At 45.7% G+C, this 25,066-nt stretch overlaps 1 protein-coding gene across 5 annotated transcripts in view; it reads left to right on the top strand.

The window, feature by feature from the left end:
• LOC119382345 (cysteine and glycine-rich protein 1) overlaps nucleotides 1-25,066 on the top strand; it is a 110,294-nt gene that overhangs the window by 68,586 nt on the left and 16,642 nt on the right. For all 5 annotated transcript variants that reach the window (XM_037650039.2, XM_037650043.1, XM_037650040.2 and 2 more), the window contains 2 exons: nucleotides 13,552-13,726; nucleotides 21,429-21,570. In XM_037650039.2, the coding sequence (XP_037505967.1) occupies nucleotides 13,552-13,726; nucleotides 21,429-21,570 (317 nt within the window). The remainder of the gene's footprint in view (nucleotides 1-13,551; nucleotides 13,727-21,428; nucleotides 21,571-25,066) is intronic.

Below are 25,066 nucleotides of genomic sequence, written 5' to 3'. Positions count from 1 at the left end.
TGCATGTGTACAAGTTTTGTTCTGAACCTCAAATAGTAAAATATAGTCGGTTGGCTCTTATTTTTTGAATATGCTAAGTATTTTTCTTCACTCAATTTCGTACTCCCGGGGACAAGCCTCAAGACACAGGCTTCATGGGAAATGCAAGTTTTTGCTCTGTTAATACTTGACTCATCCAATTCAATGTATAACTGTTGGCCGCAGAAAATACTATATGCTCATACCTTTAAGAGAGTTCACTGTTGGGCTAATTGGTGTTTATACATGGGAACCATCATTAAAAGTGCAACACCACACAACACAAGAGATCAGACGAGCACAGGCGAAAACTAACAACTTATTTATTGAGGCAGATCTCCAGGTATATATACCAACAGGCTGCGCAGGCGCATCGTCACAACAATCCCCGGAAAAATCAAACATATCGCGAAAGAAAATCAATTTCAGCTTTATACAGAGCAATGGAAGTGTCGCTGACACACTCCTCACCTTTTTCCGATTCGAAACGCTTCCAACGTTTCACGAGCCATTTTTTGTCTGCTTCTGCCTACAATTTTTACGCATCGGAAACGTAGTTCACAATTGGGGCATGTCATGCAGTAGTCGACAAGATGATTTCTCTCCTTGTTAGTTAGATTTCTTGCTTGTTCCCTGAGCCGGTCATTAAGGCAGCAACCCCTCTGGCCAATATATACTTTGCCGCAGGTCAGGGGAATCTCTTACACGATGTTTTTGGCACACTAAACGAAACGTCGTTCATGGTTCTTTTTACAGCCTCTCTTTTCCTCCGCACAGGCGGTGCGACGGCTCAGCTGAGCGAGCTTCTGGGGGGCTGAGAAAGCCAACGGCACGTTGAACCGGCTAGCCACTTTTCAGGCTATGTGTGACCTTGTGCATGTACTTCATCACTTCTGGACTCTGGACGCCCACCAGGGGCTTCGTGGCATCTAAGTAGCAACGGTGCTTCATCTTCTTAAGAAGCGTCTCAGCAACAGACAAGACAACCGACCCAGGGAAGCCGGCTGAAAACAGCCTCCCCAATTGAAGGTTAAAACTATCCTGCACCTTGTGAAAGCATGATTTCTGAAGTGCTGAATCTAAACAGAGAGTTGCGATGCCTCTCTTTACCATTTTTGAGTGAGCTGAATTGTACGGAAGGAGCTCTTTTTGTGCACGCGGAGAGTACGCCCAGCAAGCATGACTTTCGTTGAACATCAATTGCAAATCTAAAAACTGAAGCTTACTTTCTTCTGGACGTTCAAAAGTGAAGGTTAGCCCTTTCCCATGATTTCTAGAATCTTCTAGAACACACTTCAGCACATGCTCATATGAGGATGAGCTCTTGTTAAAAAGAAATAAGAAGTCGTCCACGTAACGAAAACCTTTAAGGACCTTGTCATTGTTAGAAGAATTAAAACGATCGTGTAGAGAGCGATCAATGGATGATAAAAAGATATGAAACAACACAGGCGCGATACATGAACCAATACAGGTGCATTTTTTTGAAGATAAATCTGGTCATCAAACTTGATAAAAGTGGTCTGGAGGTAAAATTCTAAAAGGGCTCAAAGGTTTCCTGCTGACATACCTGCGGCATTTTGGAAAGCAACCACACCATTTTCATCAATGCACCCTTTAACTGTGAGAAACAGTTCACTATGGGGCACCGTGTAAAAGAGTTCTTCCACGTCGACAGAAAACGCAAAACCAATGTCATTGTTGCCTTCAGGAAAGTTCACTACATCAACGGAACTTTTCGTGAGGAACGGATCAGTTATCTTGAGGTTATTCAGGGTTTTAAGCAGATACTTACTGACGCAATGCTACCACGTGCCCCGTTCGTTCACAATGGTACGAAATGGGGCATCGGGTTTATGCGTCGTAACGCTAAAGAAAACGCTCAGCGTAACACTATCACTGTTTGTGATATCTTGGGCGAGCTTAAGAAGATCTAAGCGCTTGCAAAGTTCTACTGCTTTACCTTTAACTCTTGCCTTGCCTTTCTTCATGCAAAATAAATTCTTGTTGACAGCCACAGCAGCTTTTTCATAGTACATTGTTTTGGGTAAGACAACGAAACCGCCTATCTTATCTGCCTGCAAGATGCAAAACTCATTGTCTTTAAAGAACTTCACAACACATTTCAAACTGTCTTTAGCACCCCTTGGATCCGTCCGTTTTACAATCTTGGCGAGACAGTCAATTCCTTCCAAAAGACAGCGTTCACGATCTTCCTGAGGTGCCCTCTCTGCAATTCTTCGGTTCAAGGCTGCAAGTTCGTGAGGAGGCATACACGGTTCTAGTCCAAACTTAGGACCCTTTCTACAATATTTGTAATATTGGAAGGAACTGAAGTTCCTCCCGTGACTGTCAGGCTGCCGGTACGATGTTCCGGCTCCTTAGGCTTCGCCATGGCACCAAGGATCCACCTAAGGTTATAGCTCCACCAGAACTCCGTAATTCGCATGTACATGCACAAGGTCACACATAGCCTGAAAAAAGTGGCCAGCCGGTTCAACGTGCCGTTGGCTTTCTCGGTCCCCCAGAAGCTCGCTCAGCTGAGCTGTTGGACCACGTGTGTGGAGGAAAAGGGAGGCTGTAAAAAGAATCATGAACGACGTTTCGTTCAGTGTGCTAACAACGTCATTTACGAGATTGCCCTGACCTTCGGCAAAGTATATATCGGCCAGACGGGTTGCTGCCTCAATGACCGGCTCAATGAATACGCAAGAAACCTAATTAACAAGGAGAGAAGTCATCTTGTCGACCACTTCATGACATGCCCGAATTGTGAACCACGTTTCCGATGCACAAAAATTGTAGGCAGAAGCAGACAAAAAACGGCTCATGAAACGTTGGAAGCATTTCTAATCGGAAAAGCAGGTGAGGAGTGTGTCAGCGACACTTCCATTGCGCTGTATAAAGCTGAAATTGATTTTCTTTCGCGATATGTTCGATTTTTTCAGGGATTGTTGTGACGATGCACCTGCGCAGCCTGTTGGTATATATACCTGGAGATCTGCCTCAATAAATCAGTTGTTAGTTTGCACCTGTGCTCATCTGGTCTTCTCTTTTGTTGTGTGGTGTTGTGCTTTTAACGATGGTTCCCATGTCATACTTTTAATTACTGGCTAAGTGATCGCTATAGGCTGTTGTCAGCGCAACTTGGTCTAGCATTCGGAGCAACAAAGCGAGGCTCTTGTGCCAATATTTATGAGTGTGAATGAAGACATTTAGCCAGTCACGAAAATATGAAGCTTTGTAATGAGCTTTGTCTTATGACCTGCGTGCCATTTTGCTGTGAAAATACGCAGTGTTACTAAATCCCCACAGCTGGCATCGAGCACCGAGTCTCGCTCCGATGCTTCCACGGGACCTTTTTTTCACAGTGATGCAAGAGTATGGCAACGTTCAGCGGTTTCAGTGGGATGTACTTAATCACATTTGCTGAACTACAGAGGTTTTCACCAAAAACTTGTGAACGCCACGAAAAAGATATCTATGGCAAAAGCAGCGTATGCTCACACGTAGGGTGGCCGCTCTTACCCATGCCTCAGGCTAAAAAGAGGCATCGGCGCGCTTCTAGCCATCGTAGCAACGTCGCGGCACAGGAGAGAAAAAACGGCGCCATGCTGGACTGCGAGCGGGATTACAAAGGCTGACATGACAGCCTCGGCAATGCATTTTTGGCCGGTCATGCCTATTTAGCGCAGCCCAGAGAGGATTACGGCAGTGCCCAGGAAGCCGTCTGTGAAAAGGTCTTAGCGTCTCCATAAGGAAAGGCCAAGGAGAGGCTGAGCAGCAGTCGTTGGCGGAGCTTTCGGACCAAGAAAATGTGGCTGTTTCTTTCATCATTTAGCGCCGAACGGTCAGCGGACATCACTGTGCTGCCACATATCTACGACAACTCAATATCGGAGCTCTGTGTGCTTCAAAACTCATCCGGACGGCAACTTCAAGAGGCGCATCGCTTTGCAAAGCCAAGCAGCTGTTCTCTAGTGGCGTGCACTTCTGATCTGAGGTAGGCGTTCAAGAAAAGTGTTCGTTGGAGAGGAGGCGTGACTGTCAATTTTCTAAGATAACCTTGCACTGCAATGCATCTCCATTGTATTTTCCACTGCGATTTTGTACATGCGTCGTAAACACTCGTCAGATGTAGACACCACTTCGTTTCTTCTCGACCTGTGCAAAGCTGTGATGCTTTCCTCAGCTCATTTTTTTAGAAACAAGTATCTCTACACTCTCCGCAATAGCGTGTGTCGCAGTTTTTTTAAATAAACAAGGCATGGACATGTGCATGAGCAGTGTGCCACAAACCAAACAAAAATACTGATCGCGCGTTTAAACTGTATATACAAAGAGAGCAGCTCGAGTAACGCTCTTTTACTGCACACTGGTTGTTTATGATGTTTGTGGTCATAATCTAATGCGCGGATTTAGTATTGTCGTTCTGGTATTCTTGAATACTATACGTGTGCGTTCATTGACATATCTTTTTAAAATATTGCGCTCTTTGCTTTCGCATGCCACGGAGGTGTGGATAACGTACCGTGCGCTATTGCGAACAGCATGTGAGGGCCCGTGATCAGTGGAAAGATGAGTGCGATGATCTACTGAACAAACAGCTCCATCTACTGTACGGCTCCTTTCTAGAACACTAGCTTCGTCACTGAGTGCGATCATCTACCTAGAGTTACTGTATATGCTACCGCAGGTAGGAGCCATATGCAGTAACTCTAGATCTACCGAACAAAATCTTCATCTACTGTATGGCTCCCTAACTCTTTGCTTCGTGTTCGCAGCGCATGCTGACCGAAGAAAACAAACGAAAAATAAAAGAGGGATAAGGGGGTATAAAGCGAAGGGCACACGCGGCATGCGGACTACGTACTTTGGTGCACACTGCCTTGCAAAGCTTGCAAAGAGATGCATGTTGGAATCTTTGCACCGATTGAGTCTCGTGTGGCAGCACTGATTTACCACGGACGCGCGCAGCAGCGTCTGTGGCACTGCCTACACACAATGATATACGTAAATCATTGCTTTTGTCGATCTGCAACACCCACAAGCTAATGTTGATCAAGCATGCTCTCTTGCGCATGTGCAAAATCGGCTGTCTCCTTTAAAATGCATATATCGTAATATATTGTTCTTCAAGGTCTAGCTTATGTTGCTGGAGGGCAACTAAATTGCACAGAGAAATAAGAACTGAGGTTAAAGAGCGCTTTTGTGCACGCCGATGATTTCCGAACCAAAGCACAGTGGCGATCTTGTTGACGAAACGAAACAAGTTTGCATCGATTGTGCATTCTTTTTCTTCGTTCAGGTAGCTGATAAGTTCGATTAAAAATAGTGCTATGTTGTTCCCGGCATTTTCAAGGCACCCTCGTTGCCTGAACAGCGCACGAAGCATTGGGAAGTCATCGCAGAACGAAGATAAATAAACCAGTAGCTAGCACCTGAAAGGTTGCGATATGCAGCTGGCTTCATTTTCACGCTCAACAAAAAAACATGACGGATCGAGCTTATGGAATTGTCGACGGATGGCACTGTACATTTTGAATATCTGCTATGATAAATGACAAACAAATAAAAAATATAGCCACAAGAGTCGAGGAAGAAGTAGGCAAGCTGGCAGGACAACTGGAAGTATAGTGAGCTGTTACATCTAATGACGAAGGAGACTAGGGAAAGAGAAGAAAACCATTTGTTGGAAAGGGAAGAGGAAGCCAACAAGTTGGTGGAACAAGGAAATCTGGGAAGTGATCGAGAAGCGACATGAAGCATCACGGGAGCATAGACAGGCAAAAAAGGAGCAGCGGCCACAGGACGAAGTCAGCAAAGTATGGGAAATATATTTAGAGAAAAAATCCGTTGTACAGAAATTGGTCGAGGCAAAAATTAAAGGTGAAAGTGAATGCTGGGTGACAGAGATTCACGAAAAAAAGAAGGCCGTGCCTAGGGTATTTTGGAGTCACATAAAAGCGCTAAGTAGGAAGTCTGTCACAATACAACATATTGTAGATGAAGGAGGAAATCAATTGGGAGGGTACGAAGTGCTAGGTTACATCCGGAAGGTAACAGCCGATTCGTTTAAAAAGATCGTCCTGGGGATTTCTCTAGTGAGTAAAAGTATGGCGGAGAGAGCAACCGAGGAAGAGCTAGTACTTGAGAATTTCAACTGGAAAAAGCGCGAAGGAAAAATTCTAAAGCGCACAGCCCCGGGTTTAGATGGGGGTTCCCGTTAGCCTCATTAACGAACTAGGACATTATAGGGGTTACTTTGTAACAAACAGATCCGCGCATGTGAAACTGTCCCATCTTTGGATCACACCGCGCAATAGAGGAGTGTAGTTACTCGCTACTAGCGCTACGCAGCAGCCCTAACAGTCAGAGCTGGACCCCTAACCCATGGTTCGCGTTGAGTCGCGACCACGGCGGCTTTCAGGCCAGTGGTAACAGAGACAAGTTCTTTGCTTGACACAGTTTATTGTGCCAAAGCGCCACCAACGCAACAAAATATACAGGTAGGAATGAAGCGGCGGAGAAGTTCCGCATAACGTCAAAACAACAAAATGGGAAGAACACGAGATGGAGAGCGATAAGGCTCGGACTCACCTCTCTCGTGGCCTTTCAGTCCAGCCCTGAGGCGGTAAGTCGCCCACAAAAGACCGGGCGTTGCGCAGGGGGTGATAGCGGCTGGGTGAATCCCGACTCGATCGAGCTGTGGTCGTCACCGCTTCCCGAGTCGAAAGACAAGGAGCTCCCCAAGAAAGTGGCGCGCGTTCCGGTATTCAGACGGGGGAGAAATGCTCGGGGGATAAAGGCGGAGCCTAGTGACGTCAGCTCGCGAGGAGAAGTCTCCACAAATGCCCCCCACTCACACAGATGAGGCGAACGGAGGGGGAGACCAGTGTTGCTAGACTACTCTGGTGGCTTGCACCACCCGTTTGACGAGCTGCTGACGAAGAGCTGCAGACGACCATGTAGCTGCAGACTGTACACCCGCTGCCGCTCTTTGCAGGAGCAAGTGCAACAATGTGGCCAAACAAGAGCTCGAAATTTCGCTATATCCCCCACCGCCGGGGGATTGTTTGTCCTTTCGGGGAAAAGGTCCCCGTCTCCCCCGAGGAGGCGCGGGGGGGGTCACGCCCACTCGCTAATCCGTGATGTCGCGGTCACGTGATCCGCAATCCCCTCGTCTCCCCCGAGCATTTCTCCGCCGTCTGAATACGACGGGGGAGAAAAGGGCTCTCCAGAAAAGGGCAAGGAGGGAAAACGGGGCATCTCGGCTTCGGCCAGGGAGCAGGGCGCGAAGGGCTGCGGGAGTGGCACAGTGCCCTCTCCCACGCAACCCCTCTCGCCACTGTGCGTACAAACGTAGCGCGAAGCCGAGGTGCCGCCGCGTTGAAGACAATGGGTTGCGTGTGCAACCCCACAACATAACACTAAAGAAGCACTGCTGAAAGCTGTAGAAAAATGCTTACGGGTGATTCCATGAGAGATTGAACATGCCTGTCTGGTTGCAATTTTTGTTTTGCCTGGGTTTTTTATATGTTATGTGGGCACATTCAAAGTGCACGGAACTGAAAATTTTATTTCCAAGAAACGCTCCCAGCGCGCCAAAAAAATATTTGAAGGTGGCTGCGCGGGCCTCCTGTTTTTGCTCACTGCAATGTTTTCGGATTTCGCGGCCGAATTTAGCGCGTACTGTAAATGATGTGTAGAAAATTTTTTTTTTGCTGGTTTTAATACGCATTGCTGTGAATTACATCCACGCAAGAAAATGTGAAAAAATGGCAAACACGGCCGAAATCAAAAAAGGGTTCTAAGTTTGAGGCGCCTGGTGCCTTTGCTATTATACAAACAGAAACTTGAAACAATGTCAAATATAGAAAAGAGCCTTTGCAACATTTATACGGAAGATCATTTTCCTACAGGCAGCACAAAAAAAGAAAAAAATAGTTAAAGAAGCGAGTTTTTTCGGAAAAGTACATTTTCAAAAAATAAAATAAAAAAACTCCGGTCTTAATTTTGACAATTTTTTATCGAAGAGCGCTTATGTCAGAGAACACGCAGTTTTAATATCATATGTCCTCATTTGCTTTGTTTACGAGATATAACTGGCCAAAATGACCCTTGCTGTGTGTGCTCACTTCAGTGCAACTGATGGTTATTAGCTTGCATTGCACGTCAATCTCAGTTTTAATTATTCTGCTGCAGCAAAACCTTGCTCTGGTGGCTTTTTGTCAAGAAAAATGTGTTCTCAGATTTTATTTGTGTCTAGCGTGTGCAAAGGTGGGCTGCTGCCGCCTTCTTAATGGCTAACGTGTAAACAGTTTGCAGCCTTAAGCCGAGTACTTAAGCCTTAAGCCGAGTTAACTGCAACTTCAGGATAACCTCAAGGATGTGGCTGGTTCGGTATTTCGCTATGTAGATGACTACTTAGTGTTTTTTTCTTGCATTAACTACAGTAGAAGGGCAGCCGATATCCTGAAAGTTTTCCGTGAATGCGGCTGTGGATTGAGGTTTACCCTTGAGCTGGTTAAGGACACCAAGCTACAGTTTTTAGATTTATGCCTTTCATTCGAGGACAGTCATGTTTGTTGGCATTATCTTCCGAGATCGCAGAAGCCCCTCCTTCCGTTTTCGTCCCGACACTCGAAAGTCATAAAGAACAGAATAGCGTATTCCGCCCTGAAGTCTGCTTTGGCAAAGTCTTGCGAACGTGGCATGGAGTGTAGTTTCTTAACACAGATCCAGAGACTTCAACAAGCGGGTTACCCTGACAGTGTGCTGTCTAGTTGCAGTGAGAGGCTATCGAGATGGGTAAATGGTCAGAACCATTCCAACAAATGTGACAATAAGCAGAGATACGAAAAGGTAACAGTGTTACCTTATGTGCACAGGCTATCTCATGGTCTGAGTAATGTAGGCAATAGGTACGGGGTTAAGACAGTGTTCTCTGCTCCAAATAAATTTTCGGGAATCTGTCCTCTCGTTAGGAGAAAAATAGAGCACAGTAGCGTGTTAAGTGAAGGCTGTGGAACGAACCATGTAAAGTCTACATATGTGCCATGTAAGTGCGGGGTCGTCTACCAGATCCCACTTACTTGCGGGAATTCTTACGTGGGGCAAACAGGCAGATGTTTAAATGTACGTTTAAAGGAGCATAACCAGTCGCTGAGGAAACCGGATGCTTCACATCTCGCGTCGCACTGTTGCACGTGTGGTTGTTCTCCAGTGTTTTCAGATACGAAAGTGTTGTCGTCGCACAAATGCAAGGTCACTCGAGAGGTGATAGAAGCCTTCCATATCAAAAGAATGGGTGACGCATGCGTCAGTCAGGCATCATTGTCACTGATGGAAAAGGAGTTTTCTTTTCTGCTGGGCACGTGTTCTGTGAATTAATGCTTATGTTAGTGACTAGATTACCCCCCTTTTTATTATTTTTTTGCTTTTGCACACGGGTTTTACTTGTCTTTCTTGTTTTCTTGGTTGATCTTTTCAAACAAATTTTTCAGTGGCGAGTGAGCATTGGTCCTGTGTGAATGTTCCTTCTTAGTCCCCGTCTTTTAGCGCTGCATCAAGAATGCACACTTAGTTTCTTGGGGTTTTTTTGTTTTTTAATGCAGGCTATTCTGGTGAAATATGAAAATAACAGAATGCTTTGCTCTATTACTGATTATAAGCTGCTGTACGTGATAGTGGTTTCTTTTATGATTAGGGACTTAGCTTTATCGGTTTTAGATAACTTCTGCCACAAGTACCCAAAAATTTAACTATATAGCTAATCTTAGTGTTCAGTGACCAGCCATTTGCTTAATTATTTGTTTGTTGTAATTTGTAGTGATAATTGTAGGTGCAATATGTTTAATAATAAGTATTAATACTTATGAGATGCATAAATAATGCTTTAAACTGCAGGAGCCGTTCGGAATATTTTGCCATCTGCTCCAAAAATGCCAATAGCTGCTCCAAACTAGCATTTTTTCTGCTCCAGAATGTGCTTCAGAAAGCAAAATGTCACTTCCATCACTGCTAAAAAAAACATGAGACACGATGAACACAAGAAAGCGCTTGTCCTTTGTTCATCTTGTCTCATGTTCGATTAGTGTGCTGTGGTTTCTGAACTACCAACACGCTCAAACAACCTCAACCTAAAACAACAGTACGCTGCCGTCATAAAGTATTATCTAAGAACTGCAGCTCACAGTCGGCGAGTGACACCGAATGTTCACTTATGCAACTACATCTAGTGTTTATCTTATATGTCTCGAACAGCTCCCAAGTGCAATGGTCAATATGACGGTACAGAATCTTAGTTTCATTCAGAAGCGGATGGCAATTGTTCTTGTTTTCTTTACACTCTTTATGATGCTTAGCCATGTGGGAAGAACCATCTAGAGAGCAATTCTTAAGATGGTCTTTCAGCCAATTATTAATACATCTTCCTGTCTGCCCAGCATACAGTCAGCCACAGGAAAAAAGAAACTCATATTCTACTGTGCAGGAACACAGAACAACCTTGTCCTGTGTTCAACAAGGCAAACAAAAGGACTGCGATTAGATGTTTGGCTAATCACATTCATTACCCATTGTACGTCCTTGAAACCCTTGGAATGTCCTTGAATTTTCAGCCAGATATTCTGTACAAAACTTGGGTGAGCTTGTTAAGTGCCATTCACGTTAGCGGTGCGGCACCTTACCTTGCATTGTTCTCGGGGCACCATGCGAGGACAGTAGCCTTTACGGCACAGTTCTTACGCCAAGTCATGCGTGATCTTATGAATGCATGTGAAGGTATTTCCAAATGTGAATGCTCAAGGACATTGCTTCATCTTTTCGACAAACCTATTTCAAGGTGGGCCATGCGAAAAGGACCAGCGCGGCGCCAAGTTTCAATTGCTGAAACAGCGGTATAGTGTTTGCATTTATGGCGACTGTCCCAGTGTTTGATTTTGCAACCTCTGGGCAACCATGGGTTGTCTTGGGATCCCAACACATGTGACTATGAGATTCTTTCTTGTTGGGAATGGAACTAGCTGGCTGTCTTGTGGCTGCCAGCGGTCTGCCGGGGTCGTTTATGTGGAGGTGGTTAGTGGAAGTTGTGCCTGCATCAAACATATAACATTGCTGAAAATGTTTGAAAGAAACGTCTCGCTGTAGTCACTCAGTAACGCCATTACTCAAGGGTGCCATCCAACACCTGTGTGTGAGCCACACAGATGTCACCATTGTTCGTGCAGTGGTGCTACTTGACGATGGTTTTCTGCTTGGGTCGGCTACACTGGTGTTTCGCACACTTGGCAGGGAGCTTGGACTCTCCTGTGAGCACCTTCCTGGCCCCTTGAATGTGTCTTCGTTCATGTGACATTTACCTGCAAAAGGGCATAGGCTTGGGATTCTGGCAGGGGCACACATTGCTCGCTTTATATCCTGGCGTGGTGAGTCATACAACATTGGCATGGCATTGGTTGTATAATTCAGTTAGGTGGCTTTACTGAATAGATGGTGCACGTAAATGCCCTTTGCACTGCAGTTTCCTTTGTTCCTTAAGCACAAGTGACCCTGCACACATAAGGGCATCAAAAGTAGTTAGGCAAAAGTAGTTTTGCAGTTAGGAGCATGAAAATGTCCATTTTGAGTTAAGCAACTTTACTGTAATGAAAGCTGTAAGGACTCACAGTTATGGAACAAGGGACATAGTCAGCAGCACAAACAGTGCAGTAGCTGCTGCCGGACATCTCGCGGACCATTGCCGAAGATGTATGTGCACAGCGCAGTTTAACTGCACCCGTGTGCTCAGGCGGTTGAGAGGGCAAGCAGACAGAGAAATTTTCTAGGCCTTTTGCATAAGAAAAGCGGGTGATCGGTGTGTGAGTGCACCGTCGCTGGCTCTCAGCAATAAAGAATGCATATTCTTAGAAAGAAATCTGCGCACAGAACCGTTTGGCTAGGTGTGGCACGTGTGGGTTGCGTAAGCATGAAACATGTTAAAGTTAGTGACGTTTTTGGGGGCGTGCCTGAGTGATTTTTTTGCGTGTTGCGCATCCTCCTGCGCAGCTTGTGGTTTCCTGTTTTTCTGTCAATAAATGCTCAGTTGAAGTTTGCGCTCCGTCCTGTCTGTCGTCTCTACCTTGTCTGTGGTTTTTATTGCGCTATTCAGTCATGTGTGCAGTTAATAAAAACATTAGCACTGCTTGCACTAAGTTGGGCAAGGCTGGGTCACAGCAGAGCTTGTGGGCACCTAGCTGGTCCTGGCTTCACTAGGCCCTTTTACATTGTCACCTCTCTCTTTCCCACCGCTTGCTATTATGCTATACTATGCATGGCTATGCTTGCTCTCTCTTTTTTGCATGTTTCTATCAAGTGTGTCTCTCTCTGCAGTTGTTCTCTCGCCTTCTTTCTATTTCTCCCTCACCCTCACTTCCCTTTCCCCTAGAATACTAGACTACACAAGGCTATGCTACCCTCTGCTGGTGTACTAGATAGCAGAGTGGTTACGACGCTTGCCTTCGGTACGTGGATTTGAACCTCACCTTGCCATAAAGTTTTTTCGCCAAAATTTATCTTTTTCTTTCTCTCCCTCTCTGTACTCATTCTCTCGGCCATCAGAGTTATTGCATCCCACGCTGGACAAATTGGTGTGCGTGTTCTGGGAGCAAAGCAGAAGAAGAGGAAAAAAATGAAGAGAGCGAGTGCTCGTTCGTGATGGTGATAATGTTCTGTCTACAACACACGGTGAACCTTGAGGATAACAGCCCTGCTGTAATAAGGGCTCTTATTTAGAGCTTCTGTAGAGTAAAGCCCACTGGCTGAATTGTACATGCCTATGTAACACACCCCGTCACAAAACAAGCCTATAATGTTCGCGAGTAATGCCTTCCAACTGGAGAGAGTGAGAGAAGCCACTTTGAGCCCTAAAGGTCCTTGTGATCGAGCATGGCACCTGCGGCTGATCCTCACTACATTCGAAGGTATTGGAAGGTGGGCAGTTTCAGTTAAGCTCCCCGTGGAGTGCTGTTCCCTATGGCACCAATAAGACTGCGCCATCATGGAACACTCGCACTACTGGAAAACTTCACCGACCTCATCAGAACAAGCTGTGATGAATTCAGGATCATTTCATCGCACCAATCAGTGCAATCAGCTCTGCCAGGTACACTTCGAGGCATGCCAATCGCCTTATCACGCTAATGATCGATGGTGCAGTCCACTCATGGGACTGATAATCGTCTGCAGTTCGATAAGGCAATCATTAAAATGAATAGGTTGATATCGCTACGGGTGTACTGCTGTTGTAAATGATCACTGGCCTTGGTACACAGCAATAGTATGAAGTGCACTATTAGTGAGCCAAGTGAACTGGCAGATGACATGGAAATATAATTGTCCTCCTCATTGTTGTAGTAAAAAAGCAGTCATAGAGCAGCAGGCGTGCATGTACTCTAAATGTGGTGAGATGAGACACCCAAGTGGTGGCAAAACATGTGCTCTAAATGTGGCATAGTAGCATCATGCCATGTGTGCAATTTGCTTGGTACATAGGCAATCCTGACTGCCATAGGCGCTTGGACAGCAGCAACTTGACCGAACATGAAGGAAACATCTACTGCCGCTCATGCTATGGCAAGCTGTTTGGCCCCAAGGGTTATGGCTATGGTGGCGGTGGTGCAGGGGTGCTCTCCATGGACACCGGTTACAAGAATGGAACACCAACCAGGTAAACTTCACTTGTGATTTTAAACAGGATGTGTCTATCGAAAACGTGCAGCACCTACAGGTGGCGCAACAGCGCACTGCGCCAGCACGCTGGCAGTGCCACGGTGGCCACCTCAGTTTCCACCCACGTGCTACGAACTGTTGTCTCCTATGCCCACATTGTATGTAAGTGCATGTGCACGAAGGCCACAAGTGTGGTAAAACAGGTGGGATTTTAGAAAGTTGCAGCATTTTTGAGGGCCTCAGAAAGGACATCGATTATACCGAAGCAGTCGTGTTTTGAAATGGCGATGTAGGCCAGCTTAAACCTGGAAGCACACGTCGAGGTTTGCATGCATTATTTCTTAACATTTTGCCTGCTTATTACTAAGTAAACGATGACACTTGCATCCGACATGTGCTGTAGTATGATCTTAAGTCTTAGACAACCCATTGCGATGGGCGTTAGTAAAACGTACGATCGCCAAAATGTGTTGCAAGTAGTGACGCCATATAGCAGTTGCACAAAGTTTTCTGTGCAGTTGTATAGTTCCGTTTGTGGACATTGCTTGGGCTGCGCGAGTGCTTGAGTCATTTTGATATGTGCCAGCTTTGCATGTGATATCTTAGCTCTCACGTAGCACTATGAACGGCGTGACGTGGCTTCGCTTGCCCACGCAGTTCTGTCAAGGGGAAGGCACTACAGGTGGAGTAAAAGTTAAGAAATTCATGGTCCCCATGTGCCACGCATCTAGCGCTTGTTCCTTACAATTCCCATTTACGGACAGCACAGTTCACTGAAATGTGGTAAATTGTTGAAAGTATGCATACGAGGGAGAAGCTGGATCTGTCGATGGCTTTCCGTGAACGTAATGCAGATTTGAGATCACTTAGCCAGTTGCCACTTGGTTCTGTCAGCACTGTAAGAGTATAAGCTAACTTGTGTGGAGCGTAAATTCACAGTGAAATAGCGACAGCATGTACTTTATAAACGTGCCCAGAATCGCTTGCTTCACACGTCGTACGCTGCGCATCCACCATTCCCGCTGGTCTCTAAAGCACTGTTGTGCTGGAAAACCGAAAAAGTTCATTCCAGGTGGGCAGTTCTTATAGCTATTAGCACAGTCTACGACACAGTACTCCATACGTGACATTGCAGAGCTGCACTAACAACCTGACACAGCTCCACTGAGGGGACAGCTGCTGCACATAGCATGAGAGATGCCTTTGTCCACTCTCGCACCACGGCGCCATTGGCTCATTGCACATTTCTTATTGGGTTAGTGATAGCATTGGGCCTTGTTGGTTACTGCAGAATATTTCTAAACTAGCCTGCTGTAACCCACTGCCAGATAGACACTTAAACCTCGATATAATCAAGTTGGTCAAATCAGCAATTTACTTTGCGATATCGAAACTTTGTTAAATTGAAATTCCATCTTTTATGCAAAGAAGAAAAGCTAATTTCAATAACTTAAAAATATCAATTTTGGTGAATCTGACATCCAGTGAACACGATCTGATGCCGAGCCAGTGAGGTCCACTTGACATCATCACATGCAAAGCCAAAAGAAATGCAAGTCAGACATGCTGTAATAACAAGAGTTAAGTGAAGCTGTCATGTATTCTGCTGCTGCGGCTTAACATCGAGACCTTGAGTATTGACCAGAGTGGTGCGATGCCGATACTGTCATGTCACCAACCGAATCACTTGCCCTCCACTCAGTATGATCAAGGCACGACATTGCAGAACCGTCGCTCGATACAAAACCAAAAGAGCTGTGGTCTAAATCATATGAAAGCATGGCAACGTCAATTTTGGCACCTCCCTATATGCTGGCCACGTTTTATGTTTTGCAGCAGTACGCGCCGAATTGAGAATCGAGCAAGACCCATTACGGCATCGTGAATTTTGGTCACCACTATGCATTGGCTCAAAAAAGCAAAAGGTCTCGTAATTTGGCTTTGTTGTAGAGCATTTACAATTTTATAAAGCTCATAGCAGTGTGGCTGGTAACTGTGAGCAGCTCGGAAAATGTTGGTTAACACTTTCGTGACTGCACCTATTCCCATCGATAGTATGTTATCGGTGACTTCAAGATCAAGTTTTGGCACTCTCTGAGTGGTTCTGGACAGCTAACGCAACACAAAGCATAAAATAACACGTTTTTTATCAGTTTTGTTCGCGAGTTTGTTTTTTCCACCGTGGGGAGATTTTAAAGCTCGTTCGCAGTCGGGTAGGTGAGCGCTTGTTGTTTCAGACTACGCGTCGACGCCGCTCGCGGGTGCTCCACAGAAACGGCGAATTTTGACGGATTCCGATTAATATGAGCGGAAATCTCTGGATGACGGTAGCACCACAGACACGGAAGACGACTTCGATTCGCCAGGCTTCAGTACGGACGGCGAAAGTGCGTCAAACCTCCCCGGAACATCAGCAGCTATCCGCCGGTAAGTTTCGTCTTCTCCTCGGGTCGTTTTATCGCTGCCGCGCATCGATGTAAACGTATCCGGTGCGTTCTAAAAATAACAGCTCTTATCTGCAAGGTGTTAACTTCATTCGGGCGGGAGCAATTGGCGCCGGCTGCAGAAAGAGCGCAGTTCTCTTCGCAAAGACGGCGTGGAGCGGACTTTGACCCAATGCTCCGGTGTGCTGCGTGGCGGCGTCTTCGTGTTGTTTTTACCGCAGAAGTCGTCAGAGAGATATGCAACCATACAGATAAGTATGCGTGGATGCATACTTTCGGAAAGCCAACATACAGTGAGAGGTACGGATCCATGGAGGGAGGTTACTGAAGAGAAGATGAGCAAGTTCGTCTCACTCCATATGTACGTGGTAATCGTTGAAGTCCCGCGCTTGCATTGGTGTCGACGACACATATATCCAGGCCTTCGTCCACCGTCAGTGATGCCACGGAAAAGCTTAAAGGCTTCTTGAGTGTCTCTGATCTGAAGAAAACGACCGTCGCATCTCACGAGAATCTTCACCACGTGTCTTCTCTATTGCAACACATGAACGATTTTTCTACGCTATCTTTTAACCCCGTCAGAACCTTTCAGTGGATGAGAAAATGGTGAAATGTGAAGGTCGGTATGGTATTCGGCAGTATATGAGCGAGAAAGAGGTCAAATGAGGGTACAATTATGGATTTTTGCAGATTTGGAACAGGCTACACTGTTCATTTCAACAAATACACAGGAAAATTGAAGAATACCAGAACTGCAAACTATGCTAGGAAAGTTGAACAGAAAAAATTTTTTTTTCCCGAAACATGCGCAGCCAGCCTTTGTTTCACCACGTTGAGAACCTGCATCGCGCGGTGGCATGCAGGGGCGTAGCCAGGGGGGGGGGGGGGGGGCGAAATTTTTCAGTTTTGCTTGCGTATATATACACGCGCACATACAAACGCACGCACGAATGTACATAAAGTATGGTTGAACCCCCCCCCCGAAAAAAATTTCTGGCTACGCCCCTGGTGGCATGACAGGCACTAGTGCCTATATGCTTGTATTTATGTAAATAATCTTTGTACTTACAGAGCTTATATTTCCACTATTATTCTACGAGGGCTTTGCGTTCAAAACGTATATTTCGATTTTTTTAAATGTTTAACCTTTGCTGAGTAGCACTGATGTTTTTATGAATGTTTCTTTCTTTTTGATGCATTTTTCTTCGTTTGATAATTTTTGTTATTATATTCGAAATAAATCCGTTTGGAATTAATACTGTTGGAAAGACCAATTCTTCCTCTATCATTTCATACCCTACACTTTAGCATCAATTATATTCTGTGGCAGGAAAAAAATATTTCCTGGACTAGCCAAAAATTGGTCCATCTCCCCGAAGGGAACGCTGATGGCATGCGAAGCAGCAGCGTTGCGCACGGGTGGCGTCACGGGTTGAACGGCGCTAACGCGGCTGCTGCGGTGAGCGCTGGAAGATTCGTTTGAAGCGAAACTCGGTGTAGCGTTTACTGGTGTAAACGTTTGTTTGAAACGCAGACACGGGAGGCGAGCGGGCGTTGGAGCCGGCAGCTGCGGCGCTCCGGCGGGTGAGGGAGAGAGTGACGTACGCGCGCACCTGCGAGGGAAGCGTGCGAGGGGTGTGTGACGTCAATGCCCAGCTGCGGCGTAACCTACTTGGCCCCACTCCAACACCTGCGCCGAGGGAAGCGCGTTGCCTCGCGTTTGTGCGGACGGACAGTGTTACACAGGCTAGTCAAAGAGCTGCTACGCATCTAAAATAACAGATTTTTCCGCGGTCATGAAAGTGTTAACCACACAAAATATTGCAGCAGTGCCATTGCCGGAACAAAGAGGGATTCATTTCACTGGGACTTTGTTCTCCAATCACGGAGAGGGAGCTGTGTGATATCCTCAAAGACGTCTTCTTTTTCCCGACGATGGAGATATTTTGCAAGATACCAGCCTTGTTGGTGACATCCGTTTCCTGAACGATTGCTACTGCCAGCAAGATAACTGGGAGCTTGTCTGTATGGCTTGATATGTGGCACCACAGAATACGACTAGGCTGCATAGACGACAATGCACCAGGAGGCTTGTCAGGATCATACTCTGCTCCCTGCTCGGAAGGAGAGGAGACCTCCATTGAGGTGCACTTTTAGCTACAGTGGTTTGCTCTATATGCATGATTTCAAAAATGCACTCAGGAAAACCGTGTGCAAGTCAGCCATATTACCACTGGCGCCAGCACTGAAGCTTTGTTTTATTGAAAACACGCTTCATTATATTGCAGCCTTCAAGAAGACAAGTCCGCTTGTCGAAACGTTGGCTCCAGCACACCCCCTGTTTAAGAAGAATTTTTCCATCTTAATTATATTGAGGTTCAATACACATGATGTTCTATGGACATGTAAATACTGAAATACTTGATTATGTTGAGAATTGCATTGTATTGAAGTTTGCTATATCAAGGTTTAACTGCAGCTTAAGATTGAGTAACAGCACAAGAACATCAGAGGGGACAGAAGAAGGAACAGACTTCCAAGTCTATTTCTTTTCGGAAGGCTTCACATAACTAGAACAAAGGATTTTAAAAAAAAGTGGTTAACTGCAACTAAATGAAACCAAGAAATGCATGGTTTGCCCTCATGTGGTGCTCGTTAGGGTATCCTTATATTGTGCTTAAAGAATTAAGTGAAATCAATAATGCAAATATATTAATATTCACCTTAGGGCCAAGTGTTTTTCGTTACGTTGTAGAGGGCATTCCAAAACAATTGATCGAATTTTTTGTGCCAACGTACATGCTGCCTGGTTATCTTTTCTGGCGTTCAAAAAATGCCCTTGAAATATGAAATTAAACCATGTGACTGCCCTCATGTGCTACTGTACTGAAGTGCCCTAAACCATACTTTGAGCGAAACAACCGTGCGTGCGAACCGTAGAAAAATGAGTGGCCGCAGCTCTGGGCATCGACTTCATAATGCGTCAGCATAATTATGGCCGCACAAAGCAAGGAAGCGTCGTCGTCCCTGATGAGCGATAGGCTGAATGCTACAACCCGTCTCTCCTATGCAAGCTTTCCCATAGGTCACAGGTTTCCTATACAAAATGTTATTAATGCACTCTCTAAACTGATTTTGATGTTCAATAAGGCATCTTTCTTTAGGCCTAGGTGTTGGAACAGTTATTCTGCACAAGTTGCCTAATTTTTTGGGGGCTGAGAAAACAACTTTTACTTTTATACACTGTGCTACCTTTTTCAGATTGTGCTCAATTCTATGCACGTAAGGAATTGCCACAAATATCTGTCTCTCCCGAGTGATTCGAGTCATCGAGAATGTTCCTGAACCAACCACAATCGCTAAGCTTCCCTTGAGTTTCCAATTTTTTGCTGACTGTTTATTCCCCGACTTGTGGCTTCACTAGACTCTACTTGGCTCCAAGTGTAAGCAAGTGCTGATGGGCTGCCATGGAAGTGCTAGAACACTGTGATCTTGAAAAGTGTCACACACACAGATCGGCGAGTTGCATATAATAACCCTAGCTATAAGGTGTAGCTGTGTTATGATATTACAGATTAATATAGCTCACGATGTCTCACACAGCAACAATACATAGATAGGGCACAGTGCTGTCGTTTCTCTACATTGCCATCCATGAACAGTTGCCCTGACATTGTGAGGATGTTTACGTAAAAAGGCTCAGGTTGGACATGGCTCAAATTGCCAAATATAATGTGCTTCTACGTGCCCTTGTGCACTACCGTTTGTGCTTTCCCTTTTTTAATAGCACAGCTGTTCTAGCTTGGCGTAATGTCGTGACCCAAAAACTATCATCACCGTCAACGGGTATGTGCAACAAATTGGGCAACAGACGGGCACCGTATAGCAAGGGGGTGAGAGAAAGAGAGAAAATCTTGGCAAAAAAAAAACAAACTCATCACGCGGTGGCGAGATTTGAACCCGCGTACCCACGATTCGAAGGCACGCATCCTAACCACTCGGCTATCCAGGCACGCTGACAGAACATAGTATAGCCTTGTGTAGTACTATCGTATAGCAAGGGGGTAGGAAAGGGAGGGTGAGGAGGAGGTGAGAGAGTAAAAAATGGCATATGAAGAATGAGAAAGAAATGTAGAAAGAAAGAGTGAATGAAAGAGAGAAAAAAGTGGAAGCAAGCGAGACAAAGAACGGAAAGAAAGAAATAGAAACAAACGGAGACAAAAAAAATGCGCGAGTTTGCATTAAGTCATCTAAAGCTTGGCACAGCGAAGATTGTCGATCCTCAAGCAAAGCCTAGTTACAACATAGCAAAACTTAGCAAGAACCATTTACAACATAGCAGCAACCGGCGTTAGCCTAAAAACTTGAGGATCGACGAGCTTCACCATGTCAAGTCTTGCGCGACTTAGTGCAAATGCTAGCTGTTGGGCCAGTTGGTGCATTATGAACTTGAGAACTTGGTGCATTATGAACTTGAACAATACGTCCTTGTCTCTGACATCGAAAGAGCGTGCCTACTTAGCGTAAAAATAAGTTGAAGTATCACGTGTCGTGGGAAGTGACGGCAATGCGCATGCATGAGAAGCCTTGTGCGGCAATGCAATTTCCAATAAAGCACAGTTGAAAGTCCAGCGTTCGTCCGTGTGTAACGCCTTCTTCTTGTGTACGTGTTTTCTGTGTTTTCGCTGGTACCCCATTTTCAAGTTCTTAGTGCAAACGTCTCGCATTTTTTGGGGTCTCTCCTTTATTTCTATTTCTTTCGTTCTATCTCTCTTTTCCTTTCTTCGTCTCACTTTCTATTTCCCGCTTGCTCCCTTCTTCCTTCTATCCTTTTTTTTTTAAAAGGTGCAGTTTAAGGTAATGGGAGGTAAGTTTTAGTGTGTGGATTCTGAAGAAGTGTACGAATACCTGCAAATGTTGTATATGTGTGCACCATCCCGACAAGCTTTGTCTAAAAATCTCACACTTGTAGCCAATAGCCTTTGTAGCCATTAATTTCAGAATTTCTCGCCAATAGATTATAGGCTGGCCAATCTTAGCGTGAATATATATTGTATTCAGGCCTGTTGTAATGGGCATGGGCACTACGCAATTGTTTTCATTGCTCTTGTTTCTGTAGCAAGTAATATTTAATTATTACAGTAAATCAGTTAAAGTGGGAAATGAAAGCAATCTTGAATCCTGACATTATTTCTCTATACATGATCATCGTGCATGCATTGGTCTAATTGCAGTGCCACTTTTGATTCCTCACAGCAACATTCCAGCAACAGCACAAGCGCATGTGGCCCCTCAAGATAGCACTGTCAAGTCAGTGACCCACAAAAAATGGGGAGATATTTGCCCACGATGTAAGAAGGCAGTCTATATGGCAGAGAAGAAAATAGGTGGTGGAGCGGTGAGTCACATTCCTCTCGAGAGTGCGGTGCCAGCTTGGTGCGTGTCTTTTGCTACTTCCCTATATAACTGTAACGTAGCTTGAGAACTGTGGTAGCCTCGTAACTCAATGGAGTCGAGACCATCGCAGGTTCAGGCTTAGTGAGTCACAGGGCCATGTCTGCACGCAGCAAAGGCACCGAGTGACACACGGCAAAATACACAGTGTTTGTTACACAACAACACAAAAAAATGTTATTGCCTTTGGCAGCACCTCAGAAGACAGGTTGCTCCCGGGACAGCAGAGAAGCAAAGGGCTTCCACGTGCGGACAATACAGAGGGTCGCCGCACCACTCAGAAAAAAAGTCCCTCGAGCCTATGCTGCATACTCTCGCAGTGACCTGGTCGTGTGGGCAAACACCCGTAGCCACATGTCCAGCAAGTGTGGCTTGACGTGGTACAACCACGGACGAGCTTCAGGTACCACTCTTTAGCGCGGCGCACAGAACCGGATCTAGCTCTAGATAACGTTAATGGTTACCTGGTTAATGAAGAAAGCGATAGGAAGAAACGTGTCGTATGTATACCGTACATTCATTGCGTATCTCACAGGCTAAAGAAAGTAGGAAGTAGATACGGCGTTAATGTTGTTTTCACGGCTGCCAATAAGCTAGGTAAGATATGTGCCGCTGTGCAGAGGAAGAGTGAGCGAGTAAAAGACAAGAAGCGAACCGATATTTGTTTCGTAAAACAAACAAATTCACTGATTGCCGTACAAGTGTGGTGTATAAGGTTCCTTTCAGCTGTGGCCGCTTCTACGTAGGACAGACAGGCGGCTGCATTAACCAGAGATTATTAGAACATAAAAGATCACCAAGTGGAGGCTCACCTTCTAATCTATCGTTACATTGTCAAGATTGTAAGTGCATGCCAAAATTCAATGAATGCGCAGTTTTTTACATCTGATGAATGAGGCATGGCATATTGAGAATAGTGGTAGCGCATGCGTGAGCCAACCGTCTATTAACTTGCATAAAGATGAAATCAAATGCCTTAACAGTTATCTTTCGCGTAAGCCCCCACGGATTGATAGGCCCGGATTGATAGGCCCGCCTATTGCATGGGCATGCGCAGATAAGTTTTCGTGCTGTCTTTCTTTTCCGCCGTTGTGCATTTATTCAGTTGTTAGTCAGCGTTTGTGGTGTCCTGACTTCTTTCTTGTGTCCGTGTTTGCACGCCCCGTCTTTTTAGAATGAATTCATTCTTTTTTTCCTATGCAGCCATTGTATGCCAGGAGGGTGGAAATTAAGATGCATAACTTTGAGCTTTTAAACTCTACCATGATGGTACCGGCGCTCGTTAGCTGAAAAAAGAAGAGCTGCCTCAGCATTGTTTTATTGTGACAATTATATGGACAGTCTCGGCTGATTTTTGCCGCCGCCGCCGTCATGCACCATATATATATATATATATATACATATATATATATATAAACATACGACACGTTTCTTCCTATCGCTTTCTTCATTAACCAGGTAACCATTAACGTTATCTAGAGCTAGATCCGGTTCTGTGCGCCGTGCTAAAGAGTGGTACCTGAAGCTCGTCCGTGGTTGTACCACGTCAAGCCACACTTGCTTATATATATATATATATATATATATATATATATATATATATATATATATATATATATATAAGCCACAAACAAAAATAATTCGCAAAAATTTGCAGTGGCTTAGCTCGGCTATGCCAGGATATACGTAGCGTTAGCAAAGGTTCAGCTGATTATTCTTAGCTTTCCAGATTGTCTAGGATTATTAGCCTTCTTCTGTTCATTCTTCGTACGCTGAACCACTAATTTCCAGGCAACTACTTCGGGATCTGATGAGATAAGCTTCTCGGCTCTTCTGCGCCGTCGAGCAGCGTTTGCACTCTCCTTCTCCATGGCGTTACCCACCTGCAAACGCCAGTCAGAGGCGCCATCAAGCGGCCCCAGCGCAGTGTCAGACGGCGACTGCACAGCGAAGGCGAATAGCTGCGCGCGCGCCGGCGCCACTGTGTCTATGGCTACGACGTCTCTCCTCTTGAATGCGGTGCAGACGCAGCGGCGAGCCGCGCGCGGCGGTGTCGGAGAGCGCGTGAGATGCTAGCTCCGGTGACCCAGCTGTGTGGCGTCACTGATCCTCGCGCATGTGCAGTCGGCTCATGACCATCCACGCGAAATCGGCTCCGGCTAGGCAACAGTGCAAAATTGGGCTAGTTGATTTAACTTCATTGTTTAAGCAGCGCAAAAGACGAAGACACGAGAAGGAGAACTACACAGGACAGGCGCTGACTAAACTGTTGGGTTTATTGAGCAGAAAGGAATAAATACACGTAAACCGACTGCGCGCGTCATCGCATTACAGATAATTGTCACTTGGCATACCAAGACGCTGTCCGAGCACGGCAGATACAAACGGCGATGAGGGACGACAACACAGCAGGACTAGAAAGGTCAAGGTTTTGACAAGCAAAAGAGCCCGTTGAACTTGAAATGAACTGCAACTGTTGTAGTCTCTCATCGCCGTTTGCATTTGCCGTGCTCGGACAGCGTCTTGGTATGCCAAGTGACAATTATCTGTAATGCGATGATGCGCGCGCAGTCGGTTAACATGTATTTATTCCTTTCTGCTCAATAAACCCAACAGTTGTTAGTCAGCACCTGTCCTGTGTACAATGAGGCTAGGCAAGTGTAGCTAACGCTACAAAACTTTCCGACGCGCGGCGTTAGATGGTTACGCCACCAACAGTGCCGTCTTTCTGCCTGCTAACGGCGAGCTATTTATATACACAATTTACTTCAGCATGCTTTTTAGCCACCACATAGATCGCGCGAAGTGCGCGCGTGGCGCGCTTTAAAGATCGTCGCCCTGCTCCTGCGAACGCCGTTGCTCTTCGCCCTACAGGGCGTGGTCGCCTTCGTGCGCTTATCTCGAGAAAAGAAGGGGCCGGCCGGAGGGGAGGGGGCGGTGGTGGAGCGGGGGGTTGTATGTCTTGTGCTTTCCCCGCAATGTCCGCGCTGAAGTCACAGAGCGTACGAAGGTCATTTCGCTCGCTGCAGCGGCCGCGTTTGCGAAAGGAGTGCGCTGTTCAAACAGAAATAAGTAACAACTGTGACAGTTAGTTCGCGCTCGTCCTGTGTGTACCTGTTCGTTCGTTTCATGCGTCCTGCTTTATGTTTGAGCAGTGCGCTTCAAGTGTCGAGCTGTGACGCATGATACTTCGCGCTCGTCCTGTGTGCGTTCTTTTCGTGTGTCCTTTGGGCTCGAGGGACGCGCTGGCAATTTCGAGCTGCTTTCCGTTCTTCGCCGTTGCAGCGAAACTTTTTTTTTTTGCACAATTTTGGGCTCCCTTCTCATCGCCCACGCTGAATGGATTACTTTTTTGGGCACAATGCGTTTTCAACTAAATCGTTCTGATAAATTGTAGTTAAAGGCAAATGCACCAGCATCGGAGATGCCGAAACGGGAAT

This window comes from Rhipicephalus sanguineus, chromosome 2, assembly GCF_013339695.2.
Source record: "Rhipicephalus sanguineus isolate Rsan-2018 chromosome 2, BIME_Rsan_1.4, whole genome shotgun sequence".
Taxonomy (NCBI): domain Eukaryota; kingdom Metazoa; phylum Arthropoda; class Arachnida; order Ixodida; family Ixodidae; genus Rhipicephalus; species Rhipicephalus sanguineus.
This window is presented reverse-complemented; position numbering and strand designations above follow the sequence as displayed.